Source organism: Biomphalaria glabrata, chromosome 18 (genome assembly GCF_947242115.1).
Source record: "Biomphalaria glabrata chromosome 18, xgBioGlab47.1, whole genome shotgun sequence".
NCBI lineage: Eukaryota > Metazoa > Mollusca > Gastropoda > Planorbidae > Biomphalaria > Biomphalaria glabrata.
Genome location: NC_074728.1, coordinates 15,649,043 through 15,666,815, shown reverse-complemented (window position 1 = coordinate 15,666,815; position 17,773 = coordinate 15,649,043). Strand labels below are relative to the sequence as shown.

Here is a 17,773-nt window from a genome sequence, read left to right as displayed (position 1 = left end):
AATGGCGCCAACTTTGAGATGGTTACACCTTGTTTTATTTTTATCTTACTCAATACAAACATACAAAGCTTTATTAAAGTTTCAACTCTTTTTCTAATATTCTATCCTACTCAAAATATTATAGTAATATCAAACTTAGTTTTGCAATGCTCTAGAACTTGTTAGAAAATCCAGTCATAAAAATAATCCCTTGAAGAGAAATATCGCCATTTCGTGTCTTACATGATAAATTAAATTTCCCTGCAAACATAAATTATATGACAAAAAGGACAACAATAATGAATGTTATTTACGAAAATGTCCTCCTTTAGTGTTACTGACAAAGTCAGGCTCACGTGTGCCGTGCTTTGACTTTCTACATCACTGCCTGGTTTGGCAATCTGAACATTAAGAAGCAAATGAAAAAAAAATTATTTTATATTATCTAAGGGAAAGAACCGCTAATTAATGACATTTATCTAAAAGTGGCAGTGTTTACTTCCCTTTCTGCCACATAAATTAATTAATTAGTACTAATCGCTTAATTAATTGGGTTAATTTTTGGATTGATTCGTGTACTATCATTGACTTTGAACAATTATGAAAAATTTCCACTTGGTAAGAGAATGGGAAGTGTGAGAAAGTTACACACTCACACAACCGATTCTTATGAAGTAGTTGAAAACAATATTAATACATGAATTATAAATGTATTGTAACCCTTACACAGTAACTTATATGGCTCCTAGGATTTCTACTGTAATTCTTGCCTAGATGTGGGGGGCCTTTGAAGTACTGAAGGCACGACATGACCAAGATTGTGCTGATGTGCTTTGCAATCTAAATCTAAATCTAAACTCAGACTTCTCTAACTTGCAGCATAAAGGTTTCGGTGCTGGGTTATACCAAAATAACAGCTATTAAAAAATAAGATTGTTGATATAAGTGCGTATACAAAGTTGTATGCTACGATGTTCTTCTACTCCAAAGACAGAGTATGTCAAAACTATTTCTGGAGCTGAAATGAGGCTATGGTAGAAGAAAAAACAGCACTGGAACGCATATAAATGATAGGAAAACAAGAAAATATATTGTTATAAACCTGGTGGTGGCACAGATGGGGGTAGTGATGTGAGTGTAGTCATTCAACGCAAATCGCCCCAGGCCAGCGCTAGACGAGCGGTCAACCGTGACGAGTACGACGATCGGCCGAGACGAGTGTCAACAAGAGGGTTCGGGAAGAATCGCCGTCGTGAACAGAGCTCATTAGCGTCACGAGAATTGTAGTCATCTGACCACCTAGAAACGTCGAGCGGCGTTCTGTCCGGTTCTAGAAGGCCAGTAGGGACCCTATATAAAGAGCGGAGGTGTCGCAGTCAAGACGGTTCAGAAAGTGGGTTCACGACAGGAGTTCAGAACACGGTCGACTACAGCACAGTTCAACGGTGTGATTCTGTACGGAGCATTACGACGGTTCAGTGCGGAGTACTGTCAAGTACAGTTGAGACGACCGGCGTCTTGATCTTGGTCTGTGATCGAGTCCGACACATCGAGCCCAAGTGTGTGAAGTCAGTCCCGAACTGTTGAACCCAGTGCAAGCCCGGAACGAGACGGAGAGACCAGTGCAAGACTTGATACGGCGGAACGGTGTTATCGGAGAGATATTTGTTATCGCAGAGCTATTTGTACTGTTCTACGTGCTGCCAATTGTACAGTATTGGCTGTTATTTTATTGACATTAAACCTTTACGTTATTTTGGAGCCCTGACTTGTCAAGTTCTTTAAGTTGGTGGTGTATGGTGCAGTTTGCAGAGAGCCTGGATAGTGAGATTCGTAACAATATATATAATTCTTTTAGAAAACAAAGCTTATATTAACTGTAATTGTATCATATAGTTTAAATTAGTCATGTTATTAAATTTGTAATAGATCTAGACATGGGCGCCCGCAGAATTTTTAGAAGGGGGGTGCAAGCTGGCTCAAAGTCGTATCTTCAACTTTTTGTTATTACAGAGAATATTAAGAAAATAACTTTTGCCCCCCCCCCTTTCCATACATATCAAGTTCACAGTAAATACTTACTTCATGAACTAAAAATGTAAAAAACTAACATTTGAAAAAACTATTTACTGTACACGTTGGTAAGTTTATCTGTGCACCATGTGCATCCCAACGGTCGATCAAACAAAAAATGCAAACGCTGCCAAAACTATCAATACCTTTACTACTGAATTGCGTCTTGTCGCGATGGACAAGCCGGCGATGATTGTTCTATACATTGCAGCTCTTGCATCGTTTTAGGATGTAGAGAAAACTGAGCAGTAGTATTGCTTGAAAAGCGAGACGTTAATGAAGAAACTAACGAATCAAGATACAGAATGTAAAGTCGTGTTCTGTAATAATCCCAAAATCCAATGCATGTGGTTTTTGCTCGGTGTATCTGTCAACTGCAAATTCTCGGCAGCACCAATTCATTACCAAGTTTGTCTGCCAGCAGTCTGGATTTACTCAGGATGCTATCCCTGAAGTGTTCCTCAGCATGATAAAGTTGGTTTTTGATTATGTCATTAATGAGACTGCGGATGTGTTGTTGAGTGGCCACTTATGCTAAGATGGACAGACTGCGGATGTGTTGTTGAGTGGCCACTTATGCTAAGATGGACAGACTGCGGATGTGTTGTTGAGTGGCCACTTATGCTAAGATGGACAGACTGCAACATCAGAGAAACTGGTTCAAGAACGGGTGAATTATTGACGATAATTAAAAGAAAAATAAATCAGAAACACATGAGAAGCAAGCATTGATTACAGATATGCAAGTTCTATGGTTTCACTTACAACCGTTATTTTAACATGCGCCAAATAGCCAAAGATCTTCTCAAAGTTGTGACTTAAAGCGCGAATGAATTCGTATTTCTCATTCCATCGTGTCTCACACAAAAGAGGTAAATTTAGCATCAACGCTTGGGATTGTTACGGAAGAAATAGATAGTCTTCTTGATGACACCATCAGCAAACGTCATTGAAACCAGTGATAACAAGTTTCAGTTTGTGTGACGAGCGACGGACAAGGTCTGCTTTTGGATATTTTCCACGAATCTTTACCTGAACACAGTTCTGAATGCTACCAACCACAGGGCAACCATCGTAGCCTTGGCCGAGTAGTTTGTTCATGCCTAGACTGTAGAGGCCTATAATGTATTCGCTGACAATGACGTTAGAATCAGGCAGTGCCTTAGATACCTGCATTTTCATTACCGAAATACCAAGAAAACGCAGTTAATTCATGCTGCTGCCAGTGCTCCGTCGATACAAATCAACGTTTTGACTCAGATGTCATGCGAAGTACTTTTTTACTTTTTTTAATGCATGTATCAAGATGACTGCACTCTTCAATCCTGTTTAAAAAAACTTTCACATATATCAAATCGAGAGACAGCTGGCAAGGATTTTTCCTCCAAGACAAAAACAAACAAACAAAAATCTTTTATCATATTTAACTAAATGTAATGATAACTGTAATAATGTGCAAATGAAAACAAATCGTTACGACTAACTATATATTGAATTGCAAGCCTATAATAAGGCGCACATGGTCGAACATGAGCTACAGATTAGCCTATTCTAGATGGCTGCCTGGTCGTGCGGTTTGCGCGCTGGACTGTCGTTTGGAGGTTTGGACTAGGAAGTAAACTATCTTCAACCCTGAAGGAACATCCGAAACATGTAAAACAAAACATTTTACAACATTTTATTACAATAATAGCTTATCCTTATTAACTTTATTTCAGTGGGAGCACTACACGTTAAGTTGCTTCCTAGCAGAAGTTAATTGATTTGAAGGTGTAAAAAACGGGCTAAAATTTGGTGACTCAGAATTTAGAGGGGTGCACGTATATGGTGAGCCATCACTTCCTGATAAGCCTAGGCTAGTCTACTACAACTGTACTTCAGTCACCAGTGGAAGAACTACTTGTTCAGTTGCTACATAGATTTTAATTGATCCGGGCGCACATGGGTTTAGACTAACAATAATAAATCTGTGCGATAGAAATATTTTTACCAATTGTTCTATTTAGCGCATTTTCATGCTTTTAGCTTTCTCAATGCGCTATGATTTTATCACTTATCTGGACTAGTTGGGATAAAAGGGGTGGGGAGTATCGGGGTGAAAGTTACTGTGATAGCTTGTTAAATGTGTATTATATGAGAAAAGTTGTACCACTTGAGTTAGAATTCGAGGGCTCAAGCCTCTTCCATCTGGTAACCTCTGTGCAATCGAAGTGCTCAGGAAAATAGAAGGTTTTATAGTTATCTATTGTTAGTTTCAAACCTTTAAGCGGCAACCTAATTTTCTTGACCCTAGATTGGTCTAGACAAAGAATAAACAATAAAAGGGACTAATTGAGCTAATAGCGCCACATATGTCTAATGTATAATTTCTTTTCCTTGTTTGATATCAAACGAAATATAATTAATTATCAATATTTAATTTACTAATTAGATAATCTTTATTGATTTTTTTTGTCAGGTATAAGAATATAAGATATAAGAAATAATTGTGCAAAGTTTCAACTTGATTAGAGAATAACGTGTACAAACTTTTTAACAGTTACAGTGAGTTGATATATGCTTTGTAAAAATATTACATAACTATAGTATATAAACAGTGTTACAAACAACCTACTCATCCTACTGTCATCATTGTAGTCGCTATAGTCAGTGTAAAGTAGTTCAGATATCCGTCAATTATTTTGATATGTAAGATTTGGTAAAAGCAAATAGTATAATTAGTTCTTTGCAATACTTGGTCAGCGAAACAAAGAAGCTATTGAAAGACTACTTTCACTTCTGATCTTGTGTAGGTGAGTGCCTGTGTAAGCCTGGATGGGAAGGTCCACGATGTTCTCGCTCTGTGGACGATTGTCTAGGAACTCCTTGCAACGAGATGACTTGTGTAGACCTCCATAACTCCTACGCATGTATTTGTGATGACAATAAACGCTATGTTCAAGGAGCATGCAAGGGTAAGGAAGACTATTTGCTTGTTTTACAACATTTTTACCAACAGAATAGATATAAATTGATCATGCACATTTTTTATTTCTATTTAATAAATGGTTGATTAAAACTAACGACTTAATTGAATCCACTCTGCCATCTAGATTTCGTTTAAAAATGTCTTCTAGAAGTTTTCTTTCTTCAAACTGTTCTTACTTGTGCCCAACGCTAGCAGCATTCCTCCTTAGAAACTCATACCATCACACCATTCTGTTGATTGGAACATTAGACCCCCCTCTTGGTCACCGTGACCCTTTTAACGCTTGAGTGATGCCTCGCCTCATTTCTAAAGCGCCTACGTCATTCCCCCTGCCCTCTTTCTCTTTACTTGCACAACATGAATAGTACCCCCTTTCTTTTGCCATCTTTACTTATATATATATATATATATATATATATATATATATATATATATATATATATATATATATATATATATATATATATATACATCAGAGAAGGTTTATCAAACTTTCCACCAAGTTAAAAGTCTGACTCTAGCTTAATTTTTGTCAGTCCTTTTGTCATGTCATTATAGGTAGTGCATTATTAGTTCTTAATAATCATTCAAACCTAAATGGTGAGTGGAATTACTATGGGTTCTCTGTGCTTACATGTAACGTACAAAAAGGTATCTATTCTAAAGAGCATCCATGCTAGGTAGAGATGTCCATTTATGGTTTGAGATGATCCGCATCTCGTCTATGAACCATGTGATCCGGGAAAGGATTTTATCTCATGGCCAGGAGGATGAATCGGCTCTTCACCAACCCCTCTGTCTTAAGTTCCCCCCCCCCCTGCAACCAGATGATCATTTAATCATATCCATTTGGTCATGGGACACGGTTCCTTAAGCCAACGCAATGGGTTCCTCCTTCCATGCGAGGCCGAAGGGTGAGCCCACTGGGGCTCTCCATATGCCTATAATGTGCCATTGCTCCCGTAAGAGGGTCATTACCGCCCGTATGGCCCCCGTTGGGGAACGAAGCAATAGTTTTCGGACTGGTTAGTAAGCTTTTCTCACATCCCCACCACGTGCAAGTACACTCGCTAGAGCATACCGTGGTAGCTCACTGGGAGCCATGTTTGCTGTCTTTCTTAGCCTTTCCACTTCCCCAGGCGAACGTTTCCAAAGAGGTGCCACGCTGGGGCGACGGGAGCTTTTCCTCCTATAGTACGAGCAAACTTGATCAATTGGTTGACCTATTATCGGGTATAGCTAACATTAGTCAAAGAGATGTATCGTCAATAACAATCCCCGTACGACCCCGTGTGACCTTTCGTTACTAACGAGTTCCCATTTGATCTTTGGCTAGAATAAGGTAATTAAGATCAACTAATCAGTAGTATAATGGTCCCTACATTTATTTCCTAAATTATTACGTATAACCTATAGGTATATAAAAATTTATTAAAATCAAAATACAAAAAAACAAAGTTCAACGTAAATATAAAAAAATAGTTTATTTTACATTAAGATTCAAATAAATGTGTAAACAGCTGGCTGTAAATTTACAGGCTTTTCTCTAACTAAAAATCTTAAATGTACACACTCCACAAAGGTATGACACACCTCACAAATCCTATATTACAAACTAATCTCATATCAATGCTATCCCCTAAAGCAATCTAACGTCTGATTTATGAATTAAAAAACAAACTGTTCCAAGCTCACAGGCTAACACCCGAAGTAAAGACTCGATGAGCTTCAGGGGAACGCACTTCTAGACATCCGCTGGGGAAAGTCTTCACAATGACTCAAAAGTAATTTGAGACTAGAAAGTACTTGTTACAATAATAATAATGGGGTTACCATGTTACGTAGTAACAGGTAATGCTTCTAAAGAACATCCATTCAATTTACATTGCTTCATGTATTATTAGTATTATCAGTAATGATAGCATTATCAGTAATATTCTTATCAGTGTTATTGACCATGAAACTCCATTACTATGTATTTTGTGAATACCCTAAAGAGATACAAGTCACCGATAGCAAAGACAAACAGACACAAAAACTCTTTTGTTCCCCAAAAAATCAAATAACTAGATAAAATTTAACCATCTGATATTAACTTTTCACATGTAAATTTTAAGTGAGTCTGGTGTGAATGTATATTTTGGTTTTCTACAGTTATCTTGTTTTGTTTGGTGTGATGCACAAATTGTAAGACAAATTTCCTTACGGATAATAAAGATTACTAGTAGACCCACGGCGTAGCATGCGCCGCTATTTTGCAGGGCCGGACTTAGGCCTCTGCAACCTATGCGACTGCAGTGGACCCAGCACTTTCATAGGCCCCATGCTAATCCTAGGTGTAAATTATTAAATTTAACCATTTTATAACTTATAACAGATTTTCCGCGGCCTCCTGATTTACCAGGAGCTCCTGGAAATCTCCTGAAATTGCAACATATACGAAAAAGTCCTGGCGTAGCATACTCCACTATTTTGCAGGGCCGGCCAATTAGTAATTCTTTTGCCATAGATATTCTTTAATCTAGGAATCATTTTTGAGATCTGTGTCAATGTTCGATCTTTATGGTTTTTCTTTTACTTAAATTAAAAGACTGTGCGCAAATGCTTCTGCACGTCTATTTCTTTCTTTCACTATTTAATGAAGTCACGCAGTAATACACCCTGACGTATGTACATCCTAGAGTCTAGACCTACAGACCAAATTTAATTATTATTTATTATATTTCAAAACATTATAACGCCAAAGTTTGGCTATTTACCTAGTAATTCTTACCCAAAGATATACATAAACTGTCAAATTTATCGGAAAATAGTTAAAGCCTTTTCCGAGAATCATGTCCATCCATCTAGGTTACAGTTTCCAAGAAAAGTTTGCAAGCTGAAAAGAGGATATAAAAAAATGATCCAACAATGTAGAAATTACAGAAGATTTATGGGTCCTGAAAATATAAACAGATATATAGTATTAAGGGTTAGAAGTGTTAGTATTAAAGTTCCATTTGTATCACTTTGTCTGTAGACCTAGATTAGTATCATTGTTTATTTCGTAAATAATGTTTTTAAAAATATCAGATAGAACTAAACAAATTTGATCTTTGTTGTTATTGTTTATATATTACTGTTGGCCCTTCTTCTCTGAATTAAATCAGTTGAGAAACTACAAACAATGTTGAAGTTCTGTTGTCACAGATTAATAATAAATTACTGTAGACGTTATTAAAAAATTTATTATAATAACGAGACTGTCTTTATCAAGGTAGACATATATAACTATCTTTTTATTTCCGTCCGATCCTTTGCTTTCGCTCAAAACATAAACAACAAACAATGACGTAATATCATATAATATTATCACATAATGTTTGTTTTCAGAATGTATCATTGATTTCATTACCCACCAACAACAACCAAGCTGTGGAGACTGGGTCACACTGTATTTTCTTTTCCGCCTAGACAGTGACTATCAGAACAATCCTAGAAGCCAGCCAAACTTTGTTTACTCGGTAACTTATTAACGATTAATACATTCGTAAATACGTCCTCAGGTAGAAAAATGATTTTTGACTCAGTACGTTTAGGCTTAGAATGTCAAAGTCTAATTATATAAATTTATTTTATTATATGTTTATAAATAATGATAATTTAGATTGTTTTTTTTTTTGTTTGTTTGTGTTCTAACGTATTTTTGTTGTTTTTTTTTAGTGGTCTCCTTAAGTGAAGAAAAAGCTCTATTAGTTTTGTGTAAACTGTCGGTCACACTCAGATCTCATAAAACTAGTACAGAAATAATAAAAATAAAAAAATGTCATCACTCGTTGTGGCTTGAAACGTTTTGGTGTAACGGCAAGCTCTATTTAATTCATACAAGTGTACACCGCTTATAAAACAAGAAATAAATGTAAAGGAGAATATACTTAAAACATTAAAGAGATACACACATACACACCCTATAATCTGATTTCCCTTATTAAAGATCTTCTTTTTTTAATCTTCTTTATCTTTGTAACCATCTTCTTTTTTAAAGTAACGTCTGTATTATAAAAGATAAGATAAGAAAGATCTAGCACTGTGTTCATTTTCATTACGTTTCGATATTACTTTTTTTTTCCAACGAAAATAAGAACTTGGCTTGAATATCTCTTAACTAGGGTCAGTCGGGGGTCGACTCTGAGTATGTCAATTAGATTTGCGATTTAAGTTTGTTGTGTAATTATTGTTCTATCCCATGTATAATTATTATTATTATAGCTTTTATATAGCGCTACTTTCATGCTTATAGTATGCTCAGAGCGCTTTTGGTCCAATCTCATTTGTGGACCAGTGGGGGGAAGGGGGTATCTAGGAGTTGGTTTTCAGTGCTGCCTTTAGGCGCTCAGTAAACACAACTCTGCCCGAGTCGGGTGACGAACCTCGAGCCGCCTTCTAGGTAGCCAAGCCAAGCCAAGTTCAAGCGCTCTCAATAATAATAATAATAAGGCTTGTCTTCGAATCCGAAGATTAATGAGGAATGCAATATTTCCCGTGGCTACAGAGCCCCAGCTGTAACCTACTTATTTTGCCACAACCAGGGCAAGCATAACTGTTACGTTTTGTTATATGAAGAGACTCTTTTAACAATATACAACACAAAACGTCAACGCCATAGTTTACTATCAATTCAATCTTCATGAACACTATAAACACTATTTAGTTTCTAGTCCTCCATTTTTGGTTCTTTTCTCATTTCAATACGCATTCGCACCATTCCCCATTGACACTAACATTTGCACGTAACAATAACCATTGTCCGCCGGTGGTCTGTGAAGATTCTTTTTGCCGTCTGCGTCTGTCCTCGGCAGTAGATTTTCTTTTGGTCTCAAATGTGTATCCCGGAGCGCAAGTGGCTTTGGTGAAAGCGCTCAAGTAGTCTTAGTTGCTTTCTGTATAATACCCATGCTCAGATCCATATAGAAGGGTTGAAGGAACCACCGCTTGGAAGACATTGATATTTGTAGGCAGGCGTCCAAAAGCATTACTGGCCTTGGCCAGACGGTTATCAACTTAAAAGCGAGGCGTCATTTGATACTCATCTTTGGGGCAAAGAGGTTTTATTGGGTGACTTCTGGAACATGACTTCTGTTTTCCTGAGGTTTATAGATAGGCCAAAACAGGCGGCAGCATATGCAAATTTGTTGACCGCGTTCTGGAGATGATGTTCATTGTTTGCTAGCAGGGCGCAATCATTGGCATTAAGATGCTCCGTTATGACCATCTCCTTTGTTTTTGTATGGGATAGTAGAGGTCGATGATTGAACACATTGCCATCCAAACGAAACCAAAACATGATAATAAAGTCTAATAGTGTGACCAAATTGAGGCTGAGAGAAAACAAAGTTGAATACAATTGAATGTCATCCTCACACACCTTGGGGGGGGGTCACTAGAGTGGCCCTCAGGTAGGAATCTTATCCTTCATGGTTTGTTTGTCTTACATGTTTCATAAGTAAATATGAGGGCTTAGTTTTAAGTTTTTTTATTTTTTTTAAATACTTTTTTCGTGGGGTGGGTAATTTTTTTTTATATATAAAATGTGAACTTTCACCTAGTTATTTCTTAGAATAGTACTGCCATTGGAATAACTAAGCACGTTTGTGATAAATTATGGCCCAAAAAGCATCATAGATCCTTCAAATATTTGATATTGAACTGAGAAGCCGAAGGATAGTCAGAGATTGTATTTAGAACTTTTTTTTTTTGTGGGAGTGGGGTTTTATCATGCTAGTTTCTAGAATAAGAATGTTTTTAAAATTTGATTTATAAGTAAGTAACACTTGACTTTGAACTCTAGTATCCCACTAAGGTTTGGCATGCTAGAGGAATAGATAGTTCTTGAAGGATTAATGGGCATGACATGGTTTTAAACATGTTGTATGTGTTTCTGAAGCTCCTTCAGAATTGAGGATGAACACATCCTAGCCAAAATGTTCCATAGGGTTGCGGGGTTGGGTTATATATTATCATCTTGCGCTAAAACGTCGCGAAAACGATTAGCATTTTATGAACGTAGCTGACATTCGACAGTTTCCTTCATTGTTATTAAACTTGTTTGATATTCAGTACCAGCGTCGACTAACTTCTATTGATTGTTCGGCCTTTCGCCGGTGTTAGTGTTGTCTACAATGATATGAAGGCGTCTGTTTATATATAAACTAGCCGGACATTTCCAGGGCTTGCGGGCCTTAGTTTGTGTATTATTATTCTAGTGGATTGGTTCTATAGAAGTAGTTTAGCGAAAATGGGTTTACATCCATCAATACTATAAAGTAGAATGTTTGGCGTATGTATGTAGGCCTATGTATGTCCCCGTATAGAAATAAAAACCGCTTGACTAATCTTGATAAAACATGGCAGAAATGTTCCTTGGATTCCAACTTAGACTGTAGTGTATGTATTGTGGCCCTAAAACAAACTTAAGACCCTCAAAAAAAAAAGACCAACTCTATTACAGTTATAGTATTTTATGGATCTAGGCCATGTTTACAATGTTGACACGAGAAAAGATCGAAAGGATTTAGATTTAGATCTAATTTTAAGAACTAAACTTTGCACTTATAGTGTTGTTGTTTTTTTGACACATGAAAATACAAAATATAGTTTATTGATTTCATTATTTAATAAAATTAACCTTCAAATTTGTGTTTCAAAAGCATTTTTACATTAATTCGTTATTTATATCTGCGAATTTAGATATCCCGATGCACATTCTTTCATTAGACATTACGGTTACCAAATGGTTACACATCCTTCCATGCCTAGGTCTAAAACTCTAATATGATATAACTTCTCTTCGCACAGTTTTATACTTTAACACATAAAAAAATACTAATTATAGTCCATTCATTTCATATTTTGATCTAATTAACATTCAAATTTGGTTTTCTAAAGCATTTTTAATACACTCGTTTACTAAAAATTATGTCGTTTAATTGTTTACTTTATAATCCCATTCCTTTAACAAATCGGGTAAACCCGTTTTAATTGTACTATTAATGTATCGCTTTTTTCGTTTTTAATAGATATGTATGTATAGGCTTCGGGTAAACCCATTTGCGCAAAACTAATTTTATTTTTGTAGCGAAAGAGAAAAAACTTGAAAGGAACATTAGCTAAGTTTAACATACATCTAAATCCAATCCACTAGATTAGAAAACACAAATTTAGACCCGCAGGCCGCGGGTAATGCCAGGCTAGTATCAAATATAAAATACAATGGAAACGGATTTACCCGATTTGTTAAACGCGAATAGAGAGGGATAAAATGAAAGTAGCGCGAGATGAATTTGATACAAAGGGTGACCAGACACCTCATCATACGAAACATTTCATCATTCCAACATTTCATCATTATAGCAATTCATCATTTAGGGTTAGGGTTAACATGCTCAGTATGTTAATTACTTAATCACACCTACATGTACTTATGTTTGCAAAATGCACTTTATGCAATGATGAAATGTTATGGTGATGAAATGTTGCAATGATGAAATGTCTCGTATGATGAGATGTCAGGGAACCGAATAAAGTACAATTATAACGGGTTTACCCGATTTGTTAATTGAAGGGGATTATAAAGTACGTCAGGACGTCTAAACTCGCAGATATAAGGAATAAATTTATGTAGAAATGCTTTTGAAACACAAATTTAAAGGTTAATTTTATATACTACATTACAGTTGTAAAACCGTTTTGTTTATCTTTTCGAAGTAGTCTACAATGAAATTTTAAATGTTGTGAAACCAAACTTCTCTATAACTGCAACATGTGAAATATGATAGAAACTTTTTTTTAAAAACCTCGCTTATATTGAGTAGATTGCATGAATTATTTTGAATCAATAATGTAATTAATTTTTAATAACTCAAAATTTAACAATATTTGTGATACCATATAGGTTTTTTTTTCAAAAAGGGTTAAAGCCTTATTGTTTATCAGTAGAACTTACATTCTCATGTGAAATCCGAGAGTAATATTCTTGATTAGAAAATTTATTAAACATGCACATATGTACCCTGCGGTACCAAGTAAGACAAAGGACGTTTGGACAACGAGGCCTTCTTAGATACACACACACAAAAAGACAATTAACAAAAAAAATAGGCTTAAGCGAACTTATCTGTCCGATGTTGTTCTCTATTGAGGCAGAAAAGAAATGAGCTAACTGGTGTAAAAGCGCGGGAAATTGGAAGGGGCTGTGATGTCAGGCAAAGATGAATGCGAAAATGTGCAGTGCTAGTGCCCATCTCATTTTAAATCTCTTTTTGTGTATTGACATTTACATGCCTTTATCTTTGAACACAGATTGTCTATAATGATAACCCTATTTGTAGTGTGGACTTTCATCAACATGCCCAACGTGTAACTGGAAATGAAGATTTCATACAAAAACTCGAGGTAGATGTTTTCTTATTTTAATTTTTTGCGTTCCATCTAATTGATCTAGTAATTATCTAAATTATGCTGTTCATTACTGAAACGCCCCTGTGTAATTTTAAAAGCTTTATTAAAATAAACTATATTAGAGATACTTTGTACACGTTTATTACTCTAATCCTAAGCCTAAACCTAATTCTATACCTAATCCTTAACCTAACCCTATACCTAATTGTAAACCTAACCCTAAACCCAAGCTTAAGCCTAAACCTAATTGTACACCTAATCCTAAACCTTACCCTAATTCTAAAACTAACCCTAAACCTAATCCTAAACCTAATCTTAAACCTAACCCTAAACCTAACCCTAAACCTAACCCTAAACCTAACCCTAAACCTAACCCTAATTTTAACCCTAACCCTAGACCTACCTAATCCTAAAATATAATAGTGCTTACACTGCTTAGTCAGGGAAATATTTAAAAAAAAATAAATTCCTAAACAATATATAGTTCAGTGAAAGTTTTTTCTTTACTGCCTCTCCAGAACATCATAACAATATGGCGTCGCCTCTATTTCAGCAATAATAAGAAACCGTAAAAACTTTTTTTTTTCAGCATAATATTAATTTGCGATGGTACAGCTTTTAAGGGTAGGTTTATGAGCCTATTGTTTATGGTAAGACCACAGAAAGAACCGGACCAGGCGTGGGCGGCATAATATCGCCTATTACCTACTATTTCTCTTCAGGCTTCAGGCACGCTGAAATCCGATCAACCTTAATAATTCATTTTATGCTTTATGTAAAAGTAGATTTATAGGAAATATTAGGATATATTAAGTGGGCCTAGTGGTCTACTTCTAGGATGTGAGCTCAAGGAAAGAAGAGATTTAACAAAATTTAACATTAAAATAGACCCTAATACCAGTCTATGCATAAGAAATGCATTTGAATGATTCGTTAAAAACTGTTGTTTAGAAAGTACGTGGATCTGTAATTTAATAATAATGAGTTTCAAAGTTGTCCAAGCTTTACGTGGGCCATGAACTCTTTTTAATATTGTCTCTTTGACTTGTATTTCAGCCAACAGTAGAGTACAGCTTCTATATAGAGTTTTCTATTTTTATCACTGGCGCACGTGTCAACACCATCAAGGCCACTCCAGCATCACCAGAGTACACGGACAAAATGTTACTTTTAGATTCCACTATGACAGATGTTTCCTTACTGTTCTGTTTGAAAAATGCGCATATAATGAATGGAAGTAACGGACTAGGTGTTCACACGTTTTACATGGCAGTGAGTAAATATTTACAATTCACTTTTGAATGACATAGCACACTAGAGTTGGTACGGGCAGGTATGAGTTCAAGTCCGATTATAAACACAGATGTGATGCTAAGTGCTGCAACAATAAATAATGCATCCATAGATTAAGCCAACACTAGGGCTATGAATGAACATGGTAAATTAAATATATCAAAATAAGGGACAGTCCTGACCAGGGCACGAACCATGTGTCCTCTAATTCAAGTTGGCCATTTGTCAGTGGAGGCGATGGTATATTGAGGTGTGGTTGGGACTTGGTGGATCATGGGACTGTAGAACTTTGAGTGGCAAATTGTATGCTAATATAACGCTACTGATTAAAAAGATTTAATGGTTCATTGGTTTATTTTCTTGGCGAAAAGTCGTGGAAAGAGTCGATAATAATTCTTAACGAATGAAAAGCTTAAAATTTTAAAAGAATTTTTTATATTATTATTTCATTTTTAAATGTCGATAACCTCACAATTTGATAAACATGTGGAATGTATGGCCGAAAGGCTAAGCACACTTGGACTTGGCTTGGCTAACCTATCAAGGGGGATCGAGGTAGGCCGTATTAGGTGGGCGCATGAGAATGAGAGCATTTATTTGAGAAGAGAGAGAGGTTTTAGTTTCTGAATGCTACTACTTCCTCGAAGATTGTCAGCCATTTTTATGCGTCTCAAATAACATCTGTGTTATGGAGTACGTATGTGTGTTAGTATGGTGGCAGTGGGAAGAGGTTACTGATTGGTTGTGAATGATGCAAGAAAGGTGGCAATGTCGTCATTGGTCTTAGAACTGACTTTTGGGTTTCCGTAGCCTCCTGTCGCATGTACATAGATTTCGATCTGTCGACTCCATTTTCTGCAATATCCACTTACATTTCCTTCTGTTAGTTCTAAGCTATGAGGTGGCGTTAGTGGATTTTCTGCCAACTAGGTGTCGTAACTCAGTCTGAGATAAATTTAATGGTTCTCTCCCCTGATAGATCACATTGTTTTGTATTATTGATTTTCAACCATTCATTCTTGATGGCTAGTATATATACTAGTATTCCATTTAGTAATAATGGTGATTAACACTTACATGGTTCACTGCCAGACACACTCAGATTGTCTTTCTAACCGATGTAAAAACAACCCTCCAAAGCTTGCAAAACTCTGATTCCTCTTATATTAAAAACCTCAGAACAGCACTTACAAAGCTCAACTACAACAGCAAAAAAATTGTTATTCAATGGATACCAGCTCAATTACAACTAGAAGGAGATGAGAAGGCTGACACACTGACCAAGAGTGGGATAACTAACTCACAAATAAACTCTGCACTCTATCCAGAAGAATTGAAGAAATTAATCCCGTGGATACACATTTGAGACCCCCCCCCCCCCCCCCAAAAAAAAAAAAAATAATAAAAAAATCCTCTGCCGATGACAGACGTAGACGGCGAAAAAAAAGACAAACAACTTTATCGACCAGCTGCGGACAACAGTTATGTCTGCGCTGGCTGTAACAAAATATGTAGGTCGTACATGGGACTGCGAAGCCACATGATTGACTGCACTCTTCATAAATCTCCGGACTCAAAGACAAGCCTTATAATTATTATGTATAAAGTTTGGGTATAAAATTTGTTTACTCATTACTTACTGAAGTAATTTTTAATACAAGAATTAGAAGAGGTTGAGTACATTTTTATAGTCACAATGTTTGACATATATATTAACATGGATCTTTTGCACCCTCTCAGGATCTTCATTTATTGAATCTCTAAGATAGTATTTAGATCTGGAGATCTACATAGAATCCCCGGCATGCCACAGTAGCTTCTTGTAACTTCTTGTAACATATGACATCTCAAGAAAGAGTCTACAACTTTAGCACTTCCCAGCACCATTAACAAATTAGCACTTCAATCAACAAGTTGAACGTGTGACAATTAAATATACTTATACTTATAGATCTACTTTTCAACGCCAAGACCGTGGGGCACCTCTGTTACGTCGACCACCTTTTAGCTCACCAAAAAAGACTGCCTTTGGCATACGTTCGTCTCCCATACGGGATACGTGCCCTGCCCAGCGTAACTGTCGGACCATAAGAAGTCCCTCTATACTGTCCATCCCGGCGTTCGCAAGGACATCGCTGTTTGTAGTGCTGTTTGGCCTCCGTATGTTTATGATGGAGCTAAAGCATCTTTGGTGAAAACGTTCAAGTAGACTTAGTTGTATAATACCCATGTCTCAGAGCCATATAGAAGGGTTGAGAGAACCACTGCTTGGTAAACACTTTTTTTTGAAGGCATGCGGAGCCAACTCACTCCTGGAGCCGTCCAAAAGCACTACTGGCCCTGGCCAGACGGTTATCAACTTCCTTGAAAGCGAGGTGTCATTCGATACTAAGCTTCCTAGATGTGTGAAGTGGTCTACCACGTTAAGGGGACGTCCATTTACAGTGATCTTTGGGGCTGAGTAGGTTTTATTGGGTCACTTCTGGAACATTACTTCTGCTTTTCCAAGGTTTATAGATAAACAGAAAAAGGGGGCAGCTTATGCAAATTCGTTGACCGCGATCTGGAGATCATGTTCATTTTGGGCTAGCATAGAGGAGCTCTCTTAGGACCATTTATTGTTATATTTTGTATGAGATAGTAGACGTAGAGTAGGAGCAAGTTCACAGACCTGCTTCACGCCGTTTTCTATTGGAAAATGATGACAGGCCACCATGTGTCTAATCTGGCCTTTTTTACGCACATGAAACTACTTGAGATTGGATAGGAGTGTAGTTGGGCACCCGAGCCTGGCCAGAATCCTCCATTAACCATTGAACGAGTTGAAAGCCTTGGTGAGGTCAATGAAGGCAGCGTATATATAGATTTTTATAGAATAATAGCCTTTAATCTAGTCTTAATTCAAGACTAAGACTAAGACTCAAGATCTAGACTGCCTAGAGTTATAATAAATTCTGATTACCTTAGATTCTGTTTCTACTATATTTATAACCTAGATATATATTCTAGAAGTAGATCTCTACG

General features: G+C 36.6%; 1 protein-coding gene across 4 annotated transcripts in view; it reads left to right on the top strand.

The window, feature by feature from the left end:
* The window catches only part of LOC106079668 (polycystic kidney disease protein 1-like 1), a 360,015-nt gene that overhangs the window by 21,795 nt on the left and 320,447 nt on the right, over positions 1-17,773 (top strand). For all 4 annotated transcript variants that reach the window (XM_056017219.1, XM_056017218.1, XM_056017220.1 and 1 more), the window contains exons 7-10: positions 4,845-5,006; positions 8,393-8,523; positions 13,358-13,450; positions 14,513-14,728. In XM_056017219.1, the coding sequence (XP_055873194.1) occupies positions 4,845-5,006; positions 8,393-8,523; positions 13,358-13,450; positions 14,513-14,728 (602 nt within the window). The remainder of the gene's footprint in view (positions 1-4,844; positions 5,007-8,392; positions 8,524-13,357; positions 13,451-14,512; positions 14,729-17,773) is intronic.